This window comes from Lepidothrix coronata, unplaced genomic scaffold, assembly GCF_001604755.1.
Source record: "Lepidothrix coronata isolate B3197 unplaced genomic scaffold, Lepidothrix_coronata-1.0 Scaffold22, whole genome shotgun sequence".
Lineage (NCBI taxonomy): Eukaryota > Metazoa > Chordata > Aves > Passeriformes > Pipridae > Lepidothrix > Lepidothrix coronata.
In genome coordinates, this window is record NW_016690202.1 from 4,581,792 (window position 1) to 4,605,697 (window position 23,906).

General features: G+C 39.5%; 1 protein-coding gene across 1 annotated transcript in view; it reads right to left on the minus strand.

Moving 5' to 3' along the window:
• Positions 1 to 229: 229 nt before the first annotated feature.
• PGM5 (phosphoglucomutase 5) overlaps positions 230 to 23,906 on the minus strand; it is a 72,416-nt gene continuing 48,739 nt past the window's right edge. Inside the window, exons 8-11 of the mRNA XM_017808285.1 lie at positions 15,621 to 15,756; positions 14,482 to 14,665; positions 11,064 to 11,198; positions 230 to 2,597 (exon numbers count right to left, since the gene is read on the minus strand). Of these exons, the coding sequence (XP_017663774.1) occupies positions 2,508 to 2,597; positions 11,064 to 11,198; positions 14,482 to 14,665; positions 15,621 to 15,756 (545 nt within the window). The 3' untranslated portion in view covers positions 230 to 2,507. The remainder of the gene's footprint in view (positions 2,598 to 11,063; positions 11,199 to 14,481; positions 14,666 to 15,620; positions 15,757 to 23,906) is intronic.

A 23,906-nucleotide genomic window follows, 5' to 3' on the forward strand; every position in this document is an offset into this window, starting at 1 on the left:
ACTGTGATAAGATGAACAGAATTAATAACAGTTTTCCCTCTGCTAGATGTATGGGGAGTTTTTAGGAGCCTTGCATTTTTGTGTATCTTTGTATATGTTGCTTTTTTTCCAAGCATTCATCTTTCATGTTAATAATTAAAAGACCTCAGGAAATGCAGCACACTTTATGAGACTATGGCTACAGTCCTTCCCCACATGCATCAGATATAAAGATATACACTGTACTTCAGCCTTACAAAGTTTTATTCATTTTCTTGCAGAGAAAAGTAATTACCTTTTATCAGTATCACCCATCTTTATAAAAAAAGGGACCTGGAGCCCAAGACAAAGTCAATATCAAGATTTTAAAATATACTCTTTGTTTATCATGACTGCCTTCAGGAAAGCAGACTGTCATCTTCTGCAGCTCTAGTGATAGCTTTCTGATAAAAGCACAGGTGTGATTCTTCACAGTCCTCATCTGTTCCTTGTGAGTCTTTTCCATTGCATCCTGAAAAGACACCTGGCTTCAGAACATCTTACTTTTCAAAGTGCGTTGTTCCCATCCCAGAAAAGCCTGACAAATGGGATATTCCATAGTATAAATAGCTAGCTCACTATGTGATCAAAAATTATTTCATTGTCAGAGAACATGTAGGAGATTTTACAGTCTTAGTGAGCTCCCTTTCAGAATGTTCTTTCATGCAACCCAGTAATTTGAACTGTCATAATCCAGAGTGTGTGACTATGTGTGATCTACTAGTTAGGAGCTTACTATCTTGCACCTAGAGGAGTTTGATCTACAATAAATATAAAATATTAGATAAACCAAGTTTCTTCCAGAAATGTTCTTTGCAAGGTTTCTGTAAAGATGAATACTCTTACACTCAAAAGCAGATGTCCAAACTGTGTGAGAATGCCACTGTCACATAAGAGAAAAATCTTTATAAAAAGAACTAAAGTCTTAAAATCTCATTTGGTTTATGGGAATATGTAATAGTAAGGTAGGATAGTATGCGGCAACATTAGTACCTCATTCGTTTAGATTCAATTAAGTAATAATCTAACTGTATTAAAGGCAGTTTTATTAGGATGCTTCAAAGTGCAGTGTGTCTTGTCCACAATTACATATTAAGACAGATATACAGCATTACTCTTTATTGTGTACTAAGTGCCATAGCCTTTTTTTGACAGAAGTGTTGAAAGAAATAAAAACAATTTCCTTTGCTGCAATATTATATAAATTGCACTAAAATTTGACAACCACAATGAATTAAAATACACTGTAAAGAGGCAAGTTGCACAAAGCCACCCTGATGAATGATACAAGCGAACAACAAAGCAAAGCTTTGAAACAAATGACATGCAAAGTGTTTGTGTTCTTCTTCAGGGCACAGTATTGTAGCTAGAACCACAGTATCATTTCACAAGCAGAAAAATGCTGATGTCCATATCCCCAACAGCCTTCTCAGATCTATGCTGAGACGCCTTTTGCACTCCCCAAATTTTTATTCCATGATCCACTGTCACTAAGAATCTAACAGAAACCGTGTTCACCTAGTGAATCAATCAAGTATTTCTATTTAATTTATTAGTTTTTTTAATCCCCTGTTCACTTATTTCACTTTGTAGTAGTGGAGCATGAGTATTCCAAAGACTTAAAAGACTTCTGTAACTCCTTCATAAAGAATTGCTGAACTTGCAATAATTACCTTTCAAACACAGTAAGAACCAGTATCATCTCCTGACATGAGGAATATTTCAAAAGACAGTCAGATTCCATAGCCAACATAGTGCTGGAAGGATAAAATCAGCTCTATAGCACAAATGCCTCCCTTTGGAGGAAAACAACCAAAGAGTCAAAAAATCTGGAAAATCTAAAGGCACAAGTCACATTGATACGTTTTAAAAGCAGGGGTAAAAAAAATACGGAATAACCCCTTCTTTGGGAGCATGTGTAAATGTGTATACAACACTGCTGTCAGTGTGCATCTGTGAGCAACAGGAAAGGCAGGAGAGGAGGCATAGTTGTCCAGTGACGAAATACATAGTTCAGTATACAGCCCTTATGACATGCTCATACATGCTCTGTATGCTTTTTATAAACTGACAAGAAGGTGACAATATTCCCAAACAATATTCACCAAGTATGTCTTTGCTTTGCAACTCCTCCCCCTCTCTCCATAATTGAAATTTCTCCAACTTTTATCACAGCATTCAAAACCAAGCAGTTGTCATTTTCTGTCACACTGCTGACAACATTTGAAGATTAAGGCCTCTTTGGTTATATTGTTATCTGAAATTAAGATATTGCAGGTAAAACAAAGAAGTCAATATACTATTGCATTTGGAGATCAATGCAAGTGATTATACTCAATGTTATATTGAATTTTAGTTCCCACCCTGCCTTTCTCCCCAAGAAAACTTTTAAAATCATACAAGGCACAAATGGCTAACAAGTCTTAACAAGGTTCAGTCTCTTCCTTGCTGTTTCTCTTTTGGCCCTGGTTTAACAATCTTCTGTGGCTTCAGGTAATGACAGTGGGTCCCTTTCGTCCTGTCCTCTCATGAATCTGAGATATTTTCAGTGCGATTGCTATAAGAGGACTCAGCACAGCCTAAAGAGGGAGAAATACATTGAATTACATTAAGCATAAATATCAGAAGACATCAGACATTTATAAATCCTGTTTTTAACTGTAGAATTATATAATAATAGTAAATAATTTAATAATATGAAAAACTGACACAGCCATAGTGTCTATATAGTTATACTTGGCATAACGAAGTATCATGTTTAGCATGTTTTGTGAAGTGTTACACTGACTATACCTAAGCTATGCAGAAAAGAGAAACCACTAAATACACTGTACTGATAATGTTTCTATGTCACAGGAATTGTGGAGCTCTTGTGAAATCTGCTGTACAAAAAAACTAGAAAAAATTGTACAAAAGTAGAATTGTTTCCATTCTGATAAGTGGAAGCCACATAGATGATATTTTCCTCCCAAACACACTTACTCTGTGAAGCTTAAGGTCAGAAGGTACTGTAACAACTACCCAAATAGAATTCACAGAAGTGTGTTTTGAGTAATACCACATGTTGATAGGATAAATTCCAACAGAAGAGCATGAATTTTCAAGTTTCAGGCTACAGACCTTATTAAATGGCCATACACATGCCCAGATGGGTGAGTGCCAGTAACTAATATGATAGTACCATGTGAAAACCAAGTAAAATACAATTTTTCAAATGGCAATTGAATCTTCTTTCAGTTAATTAAATGATACACAAAGATAGACACAGCTGAGTTTTGTGTGAAAACCTACTTTTCAGAGAATTGTATATTTGGTTACCAAACTAATGAGTTAATTCTCTGACCCTTAGAGATTTCCCCTGGATGCCCCTTTCAAATAAACTAATTCAAACCCCTCAGGTTTGAAAAAGAAATGAAACAAAACAGTAATTCTGGAGAGCTTAAATTTACAGATATATTTTTATAACCTTAATATAATTAATATTTTTAATCTCTTTCAGCCACCTAACAGTTTTTGACAGGATGAGGTGTTTGCTTTATTTACACAAGCAGTCAGATGGTTCAGTCAAAAGACTGAAGAGACTAGCTGTGCAAGTATTTGTGCAGTAACACCATGAATGCCATTGGTGTCCAGTGAGTTTAGGATTAAACTTAGTAATGCACAACCATGAGTGGTTTGACATGTTATTGTTAAAAAAGCTCCATATTTGTAGATATCTATCTAGTGAATAATTACTGAAGCAGAACACAAGTCTATTAAAGTCAAACATACTTAGAGAAGATTAACATGCAGAACACAAATCCACATCTGTGAGCAAATGCTGCAAAAGTAAGTATTAAAATACGCCAATCTATAAGGTCTGGATGACACCAAAGCATATGAACTTCTCTGGCACTCCTCTAAGAAACCTTTTCCTTATGTAATCTAAAACAAAGGGAAAATTTAAAAAGCAACCCTGCTGACCAGTTTCACTAGACTCTGGTTTCTTAGGCAACAAAGGTATTCAACATTAAAATTAAAAAATAAACCAAGCAACACTTTATACAATGCTGGAACAAAACACAAAATCAAATGAGTTTATGTGACATCCATTTACATAAACAATTTAGGTGCTGCACTTTTGCCAAATGATTTCACTTGTTACTAAATGTTCTTGTCACAATCACGCTTCTCAACAGAGAAAGTCCTTCTCTAATTCTGTCTTCTCATACTTCAATTTAACTATATTTTCTTCATCCAGAAGATACAAAAAAGTGAAAGTGCATTATATTTGGAATGGCAAGAGCAGGACAGAATAACAAGGAACTAGAACTGCACATGCCTTTTAAAAACTTCTTTACCTCTGCCATGAATAATTTACACTTCAGTTGCAACAGATAAATCCCAGCCAGCAATCACTTATCATTAATATGACTCTGGAAAGCCTTCTATATCTCAAAGAGATCTTGATTTAAAAATATTTTTCAAATGGTTCTTTCTACTTAAGAAATTGTAAAACTTTATGATTGATATGCCAGCTCAAAAAATAATTGCAATCACTCAGTACGTTAAATAACACATTTATCTCTTGGCAACTTTTTAGGAGATATGGCATTTTATCCTTTAGACAAAATTAAAGCATTGAAAATTTACAGAACTGATTTAATCGGAGTTTTACTTTAGTAACCACAGATAGAAGTTATATCTCTAAAAAAATAACTGGTAGCAGTGATTACTTGTACCACGAAATAAATCAAGCAAGCAGATATCTAACATCAGGCAAATAAAGATTAAAAGCTTTTTCCTAGGGAATAATCTGTACCAGAGCTGTCAGAGGCACATCATTCCTGCTTGGCTCATGTAGTGTTTTTTCTCTCTGTGATCTTGCAAGAAAATTCCATACAACTCACGCTCTTCTAATCAAGGTCTCACATAAGATTTGTCCCATGATGCATGTGGTTTATCAAGGGTTAGGCAGGGCTGAAATGTACCTGCTTGCAGGTTAAAAGCTCTGCATGTCTCTGGAGTTTGGCTTAAGAAAATAATTTTCTCAGAACAGGTGCATAAATGCCATCTATATGTCAAGAAACACCTTGTGAAAGCCTTCTATGTGTAGCTTTTATGCTAAAACCTGCCAACTTTCATCACAAGTTCATGCAGTTCTGATGCAAAATCAGCTGTCCAGGCTTAGCCTGGAAAGCCCATGAGGCTCTTTAGCTTCTCCACAAGCCTGCAATGAATTTCAGTCTTATTAGGAAAAGCAATTTTACACAGTCTATGTGCAGACATTTTCCATAGATCTTAAATTCACTTTTCACAGTCTCAAAAACAAGTTGCCCCATCGGTCTCATCAGTGAACAGAATTCCGCAGAATTTATCTGGGACAAATAAAACAAACAAACACTAAGGGAATGGTAATACTTTCAAATAGGATCTAAATGTTTTAGTGAACATCAGGTAACTACAACTCTCTTTTATTGTTCTCACACTTTTGCTCTGTCTTCTCTTACTGCACCCATCTACATTTTGCATTCAGCATCGTGTCCACCAGCGCTCTTCTGGGCTCTCTCAGCTTTACATATACACAAGTGAAGGTACACAGTGGAACACTAGGATCAAAGTTATTATAATTGTATGCACATATATATATTTGTATGTATGTTATTATTTGTAAAACCATTAAACATTAAACAACATACTCCTTGTATCCACATGGAGAAGTAATGTAAGGCCATCTGAATTAGCCAGTCTTAAAAGAGTGTCCTACTGGGGAAAAAGATTCAGCAACAATTGGTTAAACCTTGTATGACTAGACACCTAGGCACCTGAAATACTAATAGTCAAAAAGACACATACAGAAAGTAATTATTTCAGATCAAGCATTCGGACCTTGTGACAGATTTCTAAGCAGTGCTGGCATAGTACTCCATGTTCCAAAAGAATGTACCTCCCTGGAAAAATTGTTAATGGCTCAGAATTAAAGAAAGATAAATAAGTGGGTTAGTACAGAATGAAGTTGTCAAAAAAGGGCTATAGTTTAACTCCTGGTGTTCTGTCATGATAAAAGATGTGCCAAGTCTTTACCATCTGTGCATATTCTCTCTCTAAAAAGTGCTATCAAACCTCAAATTCTATGTCTTCAATTGTTTGTCTATCAGTTTTAGTATCAATTAAGGTAGTTCTCTAGTTTATAATGGCAGCCTTGAGAAAAACATACTTGCAGAATGCTTTGAACTCAACAACATCGGTAATTGCTAGGTGGTGTTATCATTGTATAAAATATCATGATAAGCCTTGACATTTCAGACATAGGCTAGAAATCTTTTTCTCTCCTAACGCTTAAATTAATTCTCAGTTCTTCTCTTTTTATCATTTAAACATTACACAAGAGGTTGCTCAGACAGGTCAGGGAAATGAGACAGCTAGAACAAGGACACAGGGAAACTGAGAAATAACTCCTTCCTTTTTTACCTCTTCCTGCTTACACATCATTTTCCCCTGCTTCATGTGACCGCTTAAAGCTGTTGTTAGCGCTCTGTAACCTAGGCAACAGAATCACTATCATATGAACTAAATGAAAGAAAAAGGAAGGCAGAAGAGAGGGGCAAATCCCCCAAAGCATGTTTTGATGGCCTTATTTATTAGAAGGAGCTTTTCCTTCGGCTTTAATACATTTTAAAAGTCAAACCAATACACTTACAAAGCAACACTAAAGTGATTCGAGAGACACAAATAATGGAATGAAACAACTACAAAGGGAGCTTAGCAGTTCACTGACGTCTGGCACCACAGCTGTACCTCCTGCAGAGCTTCTGCCTTAGGGGCTCAACACACAGCTCAGCTCAAGCTGCTTTGGCCTTGCATTCCAGAAAAAACCCAGAAGTCTTCGGAAAGGTTTACGGCACAGCAACCTGTCCTAAAAGATCTAAGCAATGCAGATGTTCATCGTGGAACAAACTGAACCTACTTTGTAATATCCACAGCACTGGTGGTGAGGTTTATTACCACGAAGCAGCACGCTTTCCACAGGAAAAAAGGAAACTGACCTCTCTGCTCAGAGAGGTCTCCCGGTCAACTCAAATAAAATAATAATAAAGGTCGGAAAGTCAGTTCTGCCCCTAGAATAGAGGAGGGCAGGCATGATGGGTGAAACGGATAGGAAGAATATGTAAACCGAGTGGTGCATGGAAACATCTATGTTTGCAACAGATTAGTTCTTTTCTAGTATGTCCAAAGAGCTATGAGCAAAGATCAGGTTTAGTGAACTAATTTCTTTGATTCATGAAATATTTTATAATTACTCTCACATGATCTATTTCCATTGCAGTCTCAGATGATTTAAAATTTGTTCACTGTATAGTGTAGTTCAACTCCAGCCAGCAACTAAGTACCACGCAGCTGCTTGCTCACTCCCCTGCCCCTGGTGAGATTGGCAGAGAATTGGAAAAGACAAAACCCGTGGGTTGAGATAAGCACAGGTTAATAACTGAAATAAACTAAAATATGATAATAATATGAATAATAAAAGGAAAAAGAGAGAGGAATAAAATGCAAACAAGCGATGCACAATACAACAGTTCACCACCCACTGACTGTGCTCAGCCTGCCTCTGCGCAGTGATCAGCCCCTCACAGCCAACTCCCTGCAGTTTATATACTGAACGTGGCATCCTGTTGTATGGCATATCCCTTTGGCCAGTTCAAGTCATCTGTCAAAGTTATGCTCCCTCCTGGATTCTTGTGCACTTCCTCACTGGCAGAGCATGGGAAACTGAAAAGTCCTTAACATACTTACTGCACTACTCACCAACAACTAAAACATCATTGTGTTATCAACATTATTCTCATACCAAATCCAAAACACAGCACTGTACCAGCTACTAAGAAGAAAACTAACCCAGACAAAACCAGAACAACTTTATATGATTTTTCTGGACCATACTGTATGTTTTAATAGCTGACCAGAGCCATGCTAAAAGACTCAATGCTTCAAAAGTAAAGAGAGGTAATAATTCTCTAGTAAACTGAGCTTGTGTTTAAGGTTGTATCAATGTCCTGACAGAACCATATAGACTCCTTTCATTTTATTCCTATTAAGTGATAGTGGACGCAAGGACTTCTGGATTGTTGATTTCAGTTCTCAGCTCTTGGATAAACTCACACCACAATCAATCACTTTATATAATCACTCATATATACAACCATATGTAACACAATATTTTCACATACCAAACAAGGTCCACATGCAAATCAGTTTGTTTTTTCCTCTGCTACTTGCCATTCAAAAATTGTTTCGGAAATTCAGTGTTCGATGATCAGGACATATTTTTGACCTTTTTCTTCTTTTTTTTTAATTGGCTTGCCTTTTCCAATTAAAACACAAAGAAACAACTCATGTCCCAAAATCCTGGCTGCTGCTATCTCATGATTCTGTAGCTAACTAGCATGTTCTTTACTAGTCTTCGGCAAAAGTAATTGCAACATCTGTGATTCACTGCACCTCATTCAAGGAGTACCCAATATAGACTGCACAAGACTGAGGGAGTTGGCTGATGCAGTTGCAAAGCCACTCTCCATGATATTTGAAAAGTCGTGGCAATCAGGTGAAGTCTCAGGTGACTGGAAAAGGGAAAACGTACTCATCTTTAAAAAGGATAGAAAGGAAGACCCTGGGAACTACCACCCTGTCAGCCTCCTCTCTGCGCCTGGGAAGATCATGGAACAGATCCTCCTAGAAGCTATACTAGGGCACATGGAGGACAGGGAGGTCATTCGGGACAGCCAGCAGAGTTTCACAAAAGGTAAGTCGTGCCTGACCAACTGAGTGGCCTTCTAGGATGGAGTGACTACAGCAGTGGACAAGGAAAGGGCTACAGATGTCACTTATTTGGACTTCTGTGAAGTTTTTGACATGGTACCCTGCAATATCCTTCTCTCTAAATTGGAGAGAGATGTATTTGATGGGTGGACTGTTAGATGGATGAGAAATTGGTTGGATGGTGGAATCCAGAGGGTAGTGGTCAACAGCTGAGTCCCAAAGAATGTCAGTGACAAGTGGTGTCCCTAAGGGTCCACACTGGGATGAGTATTATTTAAGATCTTCATTAATGACCACAGACAAGGGGATCGAGTGCACCCTCAGCAAATTTGCAGATGACACCAAGCCAAGGGGTGCAGTTGACACACCTGAAGGATGGGACGCCATCCATAGGAACCTGGACGAGCTCGAGAAGTGGGTCCATGGGAATCCCATGAGGTTTAATAAGACCAAGAGCAAGGTGCTGCACCTGGGTCAGGACAAATCCCGGTATCAATAGAGGCTGGGGGATGAATAGATTGAGAGCAGGCCTGTTGAAAAGGTCTTGGGGGTTCTGGTGCATGAGAGGCTGGACATGATCCAGCAATGTGCACTTGCCAACCAGAAAACAAAATGTATTCTGGGCTCCATCAAAAGCAGCGTGGCCAGCAGGTCAAGGGAGGTGGTTCTGCCCCTGTACTTTGCTCTTGGTGAGACCCTACCTGGAGTACTCTGTAGCTTCGAGGATGCTCAGCTCAAGAAGGACATGGATGTGTTAGAGTGAGTCCAAAGGAGGGCCATCAAGCTGATTAGGGAGATAGAGCACCTTACCTATGAGGAAAAGCTGAGAGAATTGGATTTGTTCAGCCTGGAAAAGAAGAGGCTTCAGGGTTACCTAACTGTAGCCTTCCAGTACCTAAAGGGAGCCTACAAGAAAAATGGAATTCAGCTTGAGGCTGTGGTGGGTCCATCTAGGAGCCAGCTGGAACTGGCTCTTTTTGACAAGGAGACAGCTTCTGGTAACTTCTCACAGAAGCCACCCCTGTAGCCCCCTTGCTATCAAAACCTTGCCATGTAAATCCAATACAGTAGCAGCTGTAAATGGGGTTGTAGCAGTGTTCTTCCCTAGTCAAAATACATCAATGATCTTGCTAGCTGGGTAAACCTGGATACACAGAAAACCAATAAAATTGCTAAAAAAAGGTCCTTCACTCTGTTAGAGCTTTAACATTATAAGTATTCTATCCAAGAAGTTACTGAGGATGCAAACTGTTACTTAAAAATAAAAGCAAATAAAATTAATAGATCATATCTGCAGGCATGGAGTCTGCAACATTTCTGTGAAAACTGAAGCACTTTTTGTGACTGATAGACAATGTTTAACAGCACAAGAAGAAACTTGCTAAGTTTATGGTGAGAATCTGGTGAAAAGGCAACACCAAACATTTACCTAGGGTTCAAACGCATTTGAAAGCTTTTACGTTTTGGGACATTTGCATTTGCATTCCAGTCATGAACACACGGTTACACGGGACTTAAAACTACAGTGTTTTGATTTACCACAACCAAATGCTTAACCTCTTTTCCACGAAACATCCTTAGTCCTCTCTCACAGCATAATGGTGGTTTCCTGAGAAAAATCTGAGTGTGTGAAACATGATTTTTATTAATTGCTCTAGGCATCTGCTGGACTTTACAACAACTTGCTTTCAACATTCACTCTTCTTAGGAAAGAATCTGGTTATGATATAATTCTTAGACAACTGCAAGTCTTTCCCTTAAAAGGAATCTCTACATTGTTTAGCATCTGGCATCCATATTTCCTAACTGTAGTCTCATCATGAGGAATCCTTGGGATGCCCTGACTTCCAGACAATCTTCTTGAAAAATGGTCATCTTATTTTTAAAATATTGTTCTAGAACTTGGATTATGACCCTTTAAAAAACAGTGAAAAAAATTCAAACTAGAATGTCTTCTCTTAACAGACCTGGAGTCGTTGCCCAGAATTCATCACCAGGCATTTCAGCCCTTGAGAGTGCTAGATATTAGTGTGCCTTCTTGTTGTGTTAGATATTACACAAACATATACTAAAACTGCTGTTCCTGCCTCAAAGCGAGTACATTTACAAGACTAGGAAAATCATCTACAAACACAGTAAACCAGTCCAAACACTGAGTGTTACTTCTTATTAAAGATGAGAACCCATAGCCACTGCTATTACAGAGGTAATGCATTACCTATTGACGTACTACAATCCTATTTCATTACCTGTGGTTCCTTATTGTGTTGGCTAGGATCCTTTTCATAACTCTCTGCATAGATCCGGAGAGTAGCTCTCACATGACTTGAAGCACTCATTCTGAAGATGAGCCTGGAAGCATCTGAAAAAATAATCCGTAGCCCCTATGAGAGAAGAAGAAACAGCATATATGTAGGGTGGTAGTAACTTTACAAATCACCATTCACTGCTTTAAAATAAAAAGTGAAAGGTAGAGGCATTTGAATGCAATTCCTCTTTCCCTGGAACTTTGGACAACTCATTCATTCCTCTTTTTCCCCATTAAAGACTAGAAATTATGTTGTACATTCCCTCCCACTCTTCATAACAAATACTCTCTTACTGCTGTTTTTATTTTCTTGACCTGATTTGTTCTTGTTCTATGTGGTAGAGCGCAAAATCAGTGCCCTGAGAAATAGGTATAATATCTCCAAGGATGAGTGGCCTAAGAAATACAGAATCCCAGGATCAAAAACCAGTTGTCAGCAGTGAGTACAAAAGACAGGATCAGCTGCTGGCCCTCAAAGACCATGCACTAATATCTGACTGCAAGAATTTCAATAAGTTTGTAGTACAACTTGGAAAACTTTAGGTGTAATTTATTTCAAGTACACTAATTAATGCACATTAACTGTTTGTATAATAAAAGTGATTGATTAATTTATTAAATAACTGTGAATTTGCTCTTTGCTCCCATCTTCACCTCTTTTTTTCTTTCTTCCTTCCCCATTTTGTAAAGCATATATAAACCAGAGTTTATATACCTGGATCCACAGTTTCTCTACAGGGGGGCCATTTCAGGCAAGAGAACCAAATTGCACAGATGAATAGTTATACTGTTGCAATATTCTACCAGTTCTGCACTAATATGAAGAACTGTAAATGGTAACCTCAGACTAAGTGTCACCTCTGCTGTGCCACTGAATTTTAGTTCCCCTTAGTCCTGCTGTTGTCAAACGCGTAGTGCATAAACTGAGACCCTTGCTACTTTTGTTTAAAGGGCAGTAAACCATTAAAAAATGAGAGAAGAGAATTAAAAGAGATGCATTTTGTTCTTCCAGTTTTATCAGCACCTTGAGAAGACACTGATGTTAGAAACCCAGTGCTCCAATATTCTAAAGAATAAGTAAACCCGTTGTTTTCTCAGTTATATGCCAAAACATCTTCGGCACCATATAAAGCATTGACTGGTTGATAACTACAGAATCATAGTATGGTTTAGGTTGGAAGGACCTTTAAAGGTCATCCCATCCAATCCCCCTGCAATGACCAGGAGCATCTTCAACAAGATCTGGTTGCTTAGAGTGCCATCCAAACTGATCTTTAATGTTTCTAGGGATGGGGCACCCACCACCAATCTGGGCAACCTATTCCAGTGTTTCACCACCCTCACTAAAAAAAAAGTCTTCCTTATACCTAGTCTGAGTCTACTTTTTTAGTTTAAAGCCATTACTACTTGTCCTGTTGCAACAGGCTCTACTAAAAGGATTGTCCCCACGTTTCTTACAAGCCCCCTTTAAGTACTGAAAGGCCACAATAAGGTCTCCCTGGAGCCTTCTGTCTCTTAGTGAATGGGTAACTTGTACCTTTCATCCTTATAATTCAAATTTCACACAAAAATGCAACTGGTTCCATTCCTGGCTTGCTAGATCCTCAGGAGCAGCATTGTTATGTGCTTGTGTTCGCAAAAGCTAGCACAACAGCACTTAAAATAAAAATAAAAACAGTCTTCAAGAGCAGCAAAATGTTTAATTTAATGTTATGCCTTATTGCTGCACTGTGATATTCCTGTGTTTCAACAGACAAAATTAATTAGAAGCTACAATCTTAGTGTATTTTTGCGGCCTATTTTCTTGCTGCTCTATTTGTTTTCTGAATATGTAGTTTATTAACACTGATTAATTAGCATGTAGCCAGCTTTTCATTCACTGAATATAAAGTGCTCTCCCCTACCTACCAGGGAACAAAACGTGGAACAAGTTCCTGCACACATAGCTGGAAAATCTACATGAAGCTTAGGATAGTCTGGAAGAGGCATCTGCATTTAGAGGATGAGCAAACTACCTGAGGAGAATGGTAGCAGTGAACTCTTGTTTCATTGGCATGGATCAACATCCTCTCCTATTTTATCGTGCTTGGAGAATCCCACTGAGGCTGCAGACACATGGAGCTAGGAATGTGTCCTTGCCAAAAGGCAAACTGGTTGAACTGTACTCTGAATAATTAAGAGCTTCTCCCTGTGACAAAACATGCTTTCTGATTTTATGGTCTCCTTTTCAGAGTCCATCTGAAAACAGGCCAAGTCATGTTTCTCTGTTTGTGTTACACAGTGACATGAATTAGCAATTATATTCCAATATAGAGCAAGGGCTCTGGATGAAAATTAAGGGAAAGAAAAGTGCAATGAAAATCCACAAGCTGTTTTTTTAAAGTACACAGGTCACAAGTCTGCCATGCCTATAATTTGCCACTGGACTTGGATATGACAATATCCTCATATCTTGTTTCAACAGTAATACACATAGAGAGTAGCTCAGTGGCAGATGGGCTGCTTATGTTTTCTGGATGCAACAATGAATGTAAACTACAAAGACTTTCAGTAGAATGGCATGACAACAGTTTTAATGGCTTGTAATATCATTTGCTAGGGTCTGGTGAGGTCAAGTAATTAAAAAAACAGAGAAACCAGGACAAAAAAGATAAAAAACATAAAATCAGGACAAATTTTAATATGAGTCATAGCTCATATTCAAGATACTTGAATATACATTTACACTTGGCAAAAGTGCATGGGTACTCTTGAGCACATAATGAGTTTCAAAACACTGAAGGCTCAGTTTGAACTGCAGTTCTTGATAGCTAAGGAATCCAATACAGGCAGAGCCCAGAAGGAACTGGTGATTTGGACTAGAAAAGTCAATTGTGCCCACAGAGGGTACAATCTACTAAAGTCCTCTGCATGCTATTGGCTACAATAGATATTTTACCTTAATTATGTAAATCCTGTGGGTCACCAAGAACAAGAAAATTCTAACTTTTTTTGTAATACATGCATATAGATAGAAAATAGAAAAAGGAAAGATCTTCTTTTTATATGACATTTTCCACTGTTCAGGAAAGGGAACCCTCCCTATACATGCATTGCTGTCAACAGAGACTTCATCCCATCCTATGTTCACTGTGACGCTACTGTCTCCAATTATGCACAGCAAGTGCAAGCTAAACCAGAGGTGGATTATCTTATCCAGACCAAGCTAATCTTAAGTAGAAAATGCAGTATCTATCAAAGCAAAGAAAACATCATCCTATAAATAAATGGACAGTCTTGCCAGCTGAACTTTAGAAACAACACTGTTGGAGACAACATGACAACTGCGAAACCTTGTTACTCCATCACTACAGCCATACCTGTCTTTTGGTCACAGTGCCATCCACAGGATCTACGAACTCAAAGCTGTCTGTTCTTTCCACACTGTAGATATTGTTACCCACAGCAAACTGCTGATGGCTGAATGATTTGTCAGTGATCAAAGCTTCCAGGTCTCTCATTATGAAATATGCTGTTCTGGGTTCCAGCGCTTCATAATCAAACCTTGCATATATATCAAAAAAAAGGTAGAACCAAGAAGTAAGTCCTCAGAGCCCCAGAGAAGACAGTTCTGCTTTCACAGAACTCTATATACTCAAAATTAGCAATTTATTCCTCACTTCAAAAATCAGAGGTGGACCAATGAAGTACTGACTGCAAATTAAACCAGTACACACGTGCAAGTCCTGTGCAATCTGACTATTACATGTGTGCAGCACAGTTCTGCACTGGCCACCTGACTCTGAGTCAACAGAAATAACTGAGAAAATGCATAGTTTCTAAAGTAGCATAGAAAACATCACTGATACACAGCTAGCTTTCCAAAATTAAGGACACAGTGCAGTGCTCAACAGACAAGGGAGATAGAGAAAACTTTGCTCCAAGTTTTGAGGAACAGCTACATGCAAAAAACCTTACAAATTGCAAGCTCCTCTGTATTAAGTCTGGATTAAGAGAGGGGCAGAAGCTAAAATGTAAAAGACAGCTAGAATTCACCATTTTGAGACCTTAATAAAAATAAATAAATGTTTGGACCCTTGGAGGAATTATCCTAAATTGAAAGTAGGCATAGTTTCAGTTTTCACTAAAACACTGTCATATGGAAGCACTGGCAGAAAAAAAATGTAGGAGTAAATGTTACTGGGATTGATTCTTTTTCAGTGTCATGTAACAAGCTACACCTACATATTTCACAAGTAAATAATTAAAATCTCTCTGCCATTCAATATCAGAAAATTCAATTACTCATATACTAGCAGCAACATATATATGCTGCTCTTTCTTCTGCCACTTACTCATCAGGAAAAACCTGCCTACAGAACAGTGATAATCCATGGCAGATTTTCATTCAGCAAATGCACACCTAAGTGCAGCTGAGCATATCTAAACAAACAATGACTGTAGCAGAATTCTCCTATCAACTGCATAAGTTCCTGAGCCTTTTCCTCATTTTTCTCACCTGCAGTAGTAGTGCCGGCCAAATTTTGCCCAGTGATCCCTGACAATCTCCTCCACACTCTGCTTTCGGGCTGCTAGGATTGAAAGCCAAACTAGCACAGCCCACAGTCCATCTTTCTCTCGAAGGTGATCAGACCCTAAAGAGACAGACATAAAGTGCATTATTTGGTATCACTGCAAATCAGAAAACAAGGTAAGGAAGCTGGGCAGATGTCTAATTTAACTTTGTATGTCACATAACAGTCATCAATAGTACTAATCTCAGCACCTCTAATATATTCCAGTCAGACAATCAGAAATGAAGTTTAAAATATGATTTATTAATACATGACAAAATCTGTATTTCTCAGGTTAAATAAAAATATGTACAAGTATTTGAAAAGAAACAGTAGTAGTAGGAAAACAATTTTAGCCATGATTCCTGCTCACTGAAGGGTGTTTTCACCTCTGCTACTGTTTTCCAGAATGGGGCTAGATATGCAAACCTAGCCATGAACCAGAACGTTCTGTGTTCAGAGTCATGTTCAACAGCATCTTCTCATCTCTGCAGATGTTCATCTGTCAAGCTGCAGTGAAAGAATTTTCAGAATGTTCATGATCTCCCATCAGGACAAAATCCAAGAGCTTGAAAAGATTTTTCTGGCAAAAAAACCCCAAAGCAAACAAGAGAATGGCACTTTTTCTCCTTTCTACATTTCTCTATACCATCTAAAGATGTTTGGATGCCCAGATCTAAACCCCTTGCTAGGTTTATATCTCAGGAGAAGTTATTCCAGCAATGAAGATCAGCAACAATTTTGCAATATCCCATAGGATTTAGCATATAGTCTCAGATCCAATTAAGATCCAAGATCCCTGACATGCAGTAGTAATGAAGACAATTATATAAGCTCATAGATTCATGAAAATTGAAGAGAGATCAAATATTTGGCCACTGCTCTGGCATAATATACTAGATTTGGCTGAAGTTTGTTAGCTGCAACCTTATGGTTTTCTGTCTAGATGCACATTATTGAAATCCCGAGTACAAAGCAAGTGCAATAATTCAGACGTTTTCTCTATTTTGTTTTCTCCATTAATTAACTACTGTTTATAGAGGCAACCAGTTGAACTGTCTGTGTAGTCAGAAGATACTTAGCAAAATCCTCCAGAGAGGAATCTAAACAGTTTTAGGTTGAAAACCTGTTTTCCGAAGTATCCTCCTTCCTCAAACACAAAAATCCTATTGCAGCAAGACTGCTTTGCAGTGCTGTGGTTTTACATAACAGCCTGCAAGGTCCACACAGTCAGTTGCGTTTTGCTACTGGCAGAGGACATAGTTCCCATAATGTAAATTGATTCCCTGAAGCTGCTAAACCTGTGAAAAACATATTAAAGGTATATAAGGAAAATAACAAGACGTGCAGAGAGCCACAGGGTGATTCTTTGGGTTCAGTCTTCCAGTCACTTCTGATGCCTTGAACCTGCAGTCCCACTTTTTAGGAGAGATCAACAACCAGGACAGCAGCCCCTACTCATATGGTTTTGCTAAGAGCTTGTTGTCCTGGGTCTGCCACAGCTCTGACTGGCACTTGCACTTCTTGTGTTACATTCAACCTCAACACCCTGAATCTAACATTATCCACTTAAATAAATGCAAATTTCTATTCAGCACAATATCCAAGTTGTATGGGAATGGTTAATGAACACTTGTAACATGGAGAAAGACTTTCATGAAGATAAATTATGTTTGTGTCTATGTGTTAGGTGTTACAGAAAAGGGCATTTAAGATTTAAGAGCTGAGACAGTAACGTTCCTTTGCATTTGCAAAGTGGCTGTCATGATAGTAAGAGCACCTCCTTTGTGCTACTTTTTATCTGTCTTGAACTGTAATCTGGGAGCTCTCTGGAACAACAGCAGTCTCCTACTGCAACAGCCAGAGTTCAGGGCTGATCCTTGAGTAGCTGTTGTAGGAGGAGCCACAACTCACTTTGTTCCCTGCTTGTGAGCCCTGCCTGCTGTGAAGGCACGGAGTGTCAAACAATCAGAAGAAAAAGGGCAGTGTTATTTATGAGCTCCCAAAGCTTTGCAAATAGCTTCAGATAAGAAAGGAAAACAAATGTCCCTCTACAGGAAGTCAGTCCTTCAGACAGTCAGGTCATAGAATCAAGGAATTTTTTGGGTTGGAAGGGACCTTAAAGGTCATCCCTCACCTTTTCTTCTACCTCCTTGCAGTAACATGCTAGATCAGCTTAAAGATACCTTCTACACGAACACCAGCAGTATGTCCTGTGGATAATAAAGTCAGCTTTCTTATAGGCAAAGCAGACAGCACAGTCACAGTCCTTAGTACCATATCCAAGATAATGGTACAGGCTTCTGCCCCTGCCACCAAAAGAGAAATCTAGAAGAGAACTGTCACTTCCCCCTCAGCATATACATTCTTCTTCTGGCAAGAGCAGGAAAAGTCATCAGGTCACCAAGGGGCTGGGGACACTCAGGGGACTGGGAGCACCGGAGGCTCCCCTAGGCCAGCAGGGCAGGAGTAGCCAGGGCCCATCCTGCTGCTCCAGGAGCAGGGCAGCCAGGTGCACCAGGGCAAACCCCAGCCCCGGGCATCAGGCACATCCCTGGGGATGGGGATAGGGCAAGGCCAGGCCAGGATGTGGGGCCATGGGCAGGCCTGGCTTGGGGAGGGCCTTAGGCAGGCATGGCAGGGCTGTGGGAAGCTGGAGACTGGCCCTGTTGCAGCATTGCTGGAGTTGGGGTTGACAGCCTGGGTGCTGCTCCTGGGCAGTGGAGGAGCCCCAGGGGGCCAGGCAGGACACTGGTAACAGCAAGCTCACCCAGCAAGCTCACCCCACCATGGCTGTTCTTTTCCTTCTTTGCCTGCCTGCCTCTCCTTTCAGCCATTCATCCTTAGCACTGAAAAATTCCATTTCACCTAAAAAGTCATCTCTGTTGCTGGTATCACCAGCCACTTAAACGGCTTAAGTGTCTCAACAGACACCAGCAAGAAGTGGAGACATGGCACTAAGCTTAACCCCTTAGCAACTTGTTCCAAGGTAAATGACCATTTATTCTCCCGTTGTGTAACACTCTGCAGACTGCAGGCCAGCAAATCATACAGGGAAAGGCACAGCAGTCATTCAGCAAAATGGTCTATACATCATGACCACTGAGCAACGGGCTGAGTTGAACACCAAAGAAATGCATTTGGATTTAACAAACACTTTGAATATGTTTCACTGAACCAAAACGTTCCAGTGAAACATGGGCAGGAGCATTTCTGGAAGGCTCTCTACTGTGAATCTATACTACTGTGTATCTCTGAACTTTGTTCTGACATGGCTTAAGTTCATAAATCTATATGAGGAGGGCTGAATGTATACACATAATATTCTTCTAATCAATTTAGGAGCTTTGGCATGTGGTCTGTCCTTGCATGTCCTTCAGGAGGACATAAATTGTTGCTTCTCTGGAAAGAGAAAGGATTGGGAGAAAGTAATCCAAACGCAAAAGTCTGGATGGAAAAGCTGGAAACAACCCAAGTGTTTCAGAATCAAAATTCACCAATTGAAAATGCTAGCCTGACATGAGTATAGTATGTGTGCCCAAGAAGTGTCTCAGTTCATCAGTCTTAACAGAAGGAAAATTGACAGCTGGGATTTCTCAGCACTAGTTTATTCCCCCTCTTTTACTTCACTAGCACATCCATCAACTGTGTTACTGTATGCACATATGCTGTTGTAATTACTGCCCTTCCCTCTTTTAGCAAATTAAAATCTATTACTGCAATGCTATTAGTCAACTCTGATTTTCACCTTTCATACAGTTGTCCATAAGCGTCTTTGGTTACTCTCTCTTAACTTATTCCTACCGCCCAGTGCCACGGTCCAAAAAGGGGGGGGATGGGACCGTAGCACACCACAGGTCAGGGACACAAAGGTGGGATGCAGGTAGAGTCCTTTATTCACGCGTGCACCCAGTCTTTTATCAGCTCGGGAGGGGAAAGGGCCAGAACAGAGGGCGGAGCATGAGACAGACAAGCGAGGGGACAAACCAGGATAGGGACACGGGCAAAAGGGGGAGGAGCGGGGGAAGCAGGGAGCAGGCAAACTCATGGGCATGTCCAGGCTGTGCACTGTGCAGTGTGAATACAATGAAACCACATAATAACAGTAAAGTCCATATAATAACTGTAAGGTCCGTATAATAAAATCCTGTCAATTGGTGTATGTTTTTCTCCACACCTGGAACTGTTCCTGTCCTGAATCTTGCTCCTTCAGCCCAGCTCACACTGTAGAAACTCCAGGGAGGGAGTTCGTTCCTCTGTCTCAGTTCTGTGCTTTATAGATCCAGTGGATCTGCAGAGGTAGACCTGACCTGCGCAAAGGGAACTAGGAGGTGCCTTGCAACTGTGTATTCCTGAAATCCAAATAGTAATATCCCTCCCAACTTGCTGAAGGGTCTCAGTATCAGTATGATTCTCAGTGCTACTTTTAATTGAAACATCCACGGATTTAATGAATTGTGTTTAATGAGCTGAAGTAAAAAGGGAAAACAGAGGAGTCAACCATTCATTTTTCTGATTTAACTATTACATGTAATTTGTCATTGTTCAGGGAAATTATAATACCTGCAATACCTGTTTCAACAATTTATTTTTAAGTTAATCTGTTATTTCTCCATATAACAAAGCAAAAGTTATTTTTTACTGCTGCAACAGTCAATTGCTATGTCCAGACTCAGAGTGAACAACCTGGGAAAAATTCTCAGAGCATGTTACCATTCATAAAGAAGTACTCAGCTTACACAGGTTTAAACAGAAAAAAAGTTTTCAGAGGCAGTAGCTTGAGAAACAAAGTAAGTTCATGCAAATATGTTCATATTATGATTTTTCTGCTCTTTGAAAGCTGTTGGCCATATATGCTGGCTTTTACGTCTAACTGAGATATCCAATTCTGATAGGGACAGCAAGCCTTGAGGGCCATATGCACAAATAAAATGTAATTGCTTTTCCCTAACTTAGTCATCACTGTCTAGCATATTGCATTTTATAAATGTGACTTTAAAACAAGGAAAATCACAGGAGTACACAAACACACAGTAAATAATGTTTGCACACACTTTGAGTCCTTCAATTTTCAGCAATTTGAAACTTGATATTTTAGGCAAATGAAAATTTAGGAGCATTCTGATCTTTTCTTTTATTCAAGTTAATGAGATTATTTTAGATTTGTGTTACTGTAACAGATACCAAACAGCTCTTTGGAGGCTTCCATTCATTTTAGCAACAGCACGTAATTAAATTCCCCACTAGTTCTTCTTCTGCATAATCTTTCAGGGAAAGGTGGCTGTTGTTAATAGAATCTGGAAATTTGGAACGAAGCAAGCAAATTTATAGAAGTTGTAGCAATTACTGAAGTGGCTTAAACTGCAGAGAGATAAATCAGCTCTCCTAATCCTGATTAAGAGTTTTCTGATGAAACTGAGAAACTAATTGCTGCTACTCATGCCCCTCTTTGAACTGTATGCTGGGCATTAGTCATAGAACCAGAAAGCTACTAACTTTATCTGACAAGGTCCCCACACTGCTACAAAAATGGAAGAAGTTTTTAAAGCACTGGTTGAGTTCCAAGATCAGCTGCCAAAAAACAAGTTTGGGAAACACAGCTCTATGAGATGTTTTCAAAATCTTTTGTCCTTTTATAGTAGAAAATTTGCTTTTATTTACTTGTTGGAGCAAAGTCCCTTGCGTTATAAAACCAGGGCTCTGCATTACTTGGAAATACCAGCTGAGCTAAATTACCTGGGTACACAAGCAATCGCTTTCCAATGCAGTTTGATGATAGAATGTGGATTTTTTAAAACTCCTTCCTCTTGCCCAGAGCACCAAGTTTCCCCCTCTGATCACTATATGGTACATTTATATAAATATTCCATGCTGAAAGCTGAAGAACTGCCAAGTTTCAACTCCCTAAATAGATATGATTGAGCAGAAGCTGTGAAATTGATTCAAATGCCCAATACTGGCAGAAACTTGTGAGGGTCACACATCTTAGGACATTATTAAAAGATTCGCAATGAGGTAAATATTTGCTGCCAAAAATAGCTCACATTGCTAAAGTATTGGTCATCTACAAACCAGACTATGTTTTACTAGTAAACCTGCTGGCATATGAGGACACATTTCAGACAGCTGCATTGAACTGAAAGATGATAAGGAAAATGAGCCAGGGAGAAAAACAAACTTTAGGCATCATAATCGTTGCATAATTGCCTATGTAAGTATCACATAGTCACATAGTCACAGAATGGGTAAGATTGCAAGGGACCACAGTAGGGCATCTGATCCAATCTCCTTGTTCAAGCAGGGTCATCCTAGAGCGTATGATAGAGGATTGCATTCAGACAGTTCTTGAATGTCTCCAGTGAGGGAAACTCCACAACCTCTTGAGGAACTCTCTTCCTGTCATCTGTGTTTTTTACACAGTAACTACACATTCACTGAAAAATTTAAACCCCATGCTCAAGTTCTCTGGATGCCCATGGGATTGAATCTTGATGGTCCAGATTTGCCCTTAGATGGAATTGGATTAAATTGGAGGTCAAAAGGCTTTCTGCAGTGAAGTGCTGCAGGTACAATAAAGTTCATCTGACAAGAACATACTGCGATGCAGAGACATTGCTGTAGAACAGCTCTCTGTGCTGGCAGCAATACGTTGTTCAAGCACCCTTAGAATTCACAAGAGACAGGGTTTATCAGTAATCTGAAGAATTAACGACAGGATAGGAGCACCAGATTAATACAAGAATACAGAGAGTGCTAGGAATGCAGAGACTGGTCTGAGATCAGGAGACAGGAGCTGCAAATTTGGAAGAGAGGCTATAGTACAAAATGCAATTGTTTTAGGGCCCTACAGAAAGATACAAGCAAAGGAAAAAGTCAAGGGCAAGAACAGAGAGAAGTTAGGGGAATTTTATTGCCTATCTGGAACAGACAAACCCCAGATGCCCCTCCTTGACCTCCATGAGTGTTTCCCTTCCCAAATTAAACCACTATCGGATACTGAGGATAATATGGCCAGTCTTCGCGAGCGAAGATTTGGGAAAGGTCATTGACCCTTCGAGCCTGCGCAGTGGATTTTTTAGGTGAGACACAGCGTGCGCTGAACTGAGCCCACCCTTTAATCCTGAGGTTCATCTGCCGGGGCCGAGCAAGCTTGGACAGTGGCAGTGAGGGTCTCAGGACGTAGGTTTGTTTAGAGTGACCTTCTCTTAGATGGATTGCCACACAGGGCTGACAGGCTCCATCTGCCCGGGGGGCTGGGAATCGAACCTGGGTCGCAGCGGTGAGAGTCCTGCACCCTAACCACTAGACCACCAGAGGCCCCCACTGAGGATAATAAACTTAGCCAATACAGATCACAATGTCCTCACTTTTCAGTAGATCAAGATCTCAACCCCCCTGTTTGTTTTACATACCTCTACAGATAAACCTGCATGAAGCAGGATGTGCTGCACTCTGTGGGCTAAGGTATCTAGATGTACTTCAGCCTATGGGAACTCACCATCAAAACTCATACAAGTTCCTTCCAGTTAAAACCCACACTTCCCTTTCTTCAGTATGATGTTAACGGTAGGATATTTTTTCAAAATAATTGGGGTGCTAATGAGGTCATACTGGTGTCTCTAAACCCACTGAAGTTTCGTGAAAGTATCTGGTTTTGCATGAGCAGGAGGAACTTCAAATATTTAGAGGGAAGAGGTACAGAACTGGCCTGGTGAAAAAGCATCAAAAAGCAGTGAGAGTTGAAAACTCCCAGTTCACACCTCTCATGGGCAAATAGAGGCAGAGTTCAACAACACACCACAATAAATAGCAGTATATTCTGACAGGTCAAGATCTTCCTACCCTTCTCTTCAAATTAAAAATCATTCAGTGACCTTGCAGAACACCCCGTAGAGAAAGTATCTATTCAAAAGATACTTCAAGGCAATACAAACCTGTGCCACTCACAGCGATTAGTCAAGGCATCCAGGTTGCTAATCATGGGACATTGGTTACCATTCACAACAAAAAGAAAATTAACATTCATTATTAATTTAAATTCTCTTCCTTCTTACTTACAGACATCTAAAGAAATCTAACATATTTTTTGTTCTTCCATCATAGTCCATTCAGATCTATACAGTAAATGACACATAGAGTGGCATGTCTATGGATTAAAGGTATCCTCATTTTTAAAGAAGTAGCATTCTGCTCTAATTGACCTCAACCAACAAACCGAATACTTGACTTAA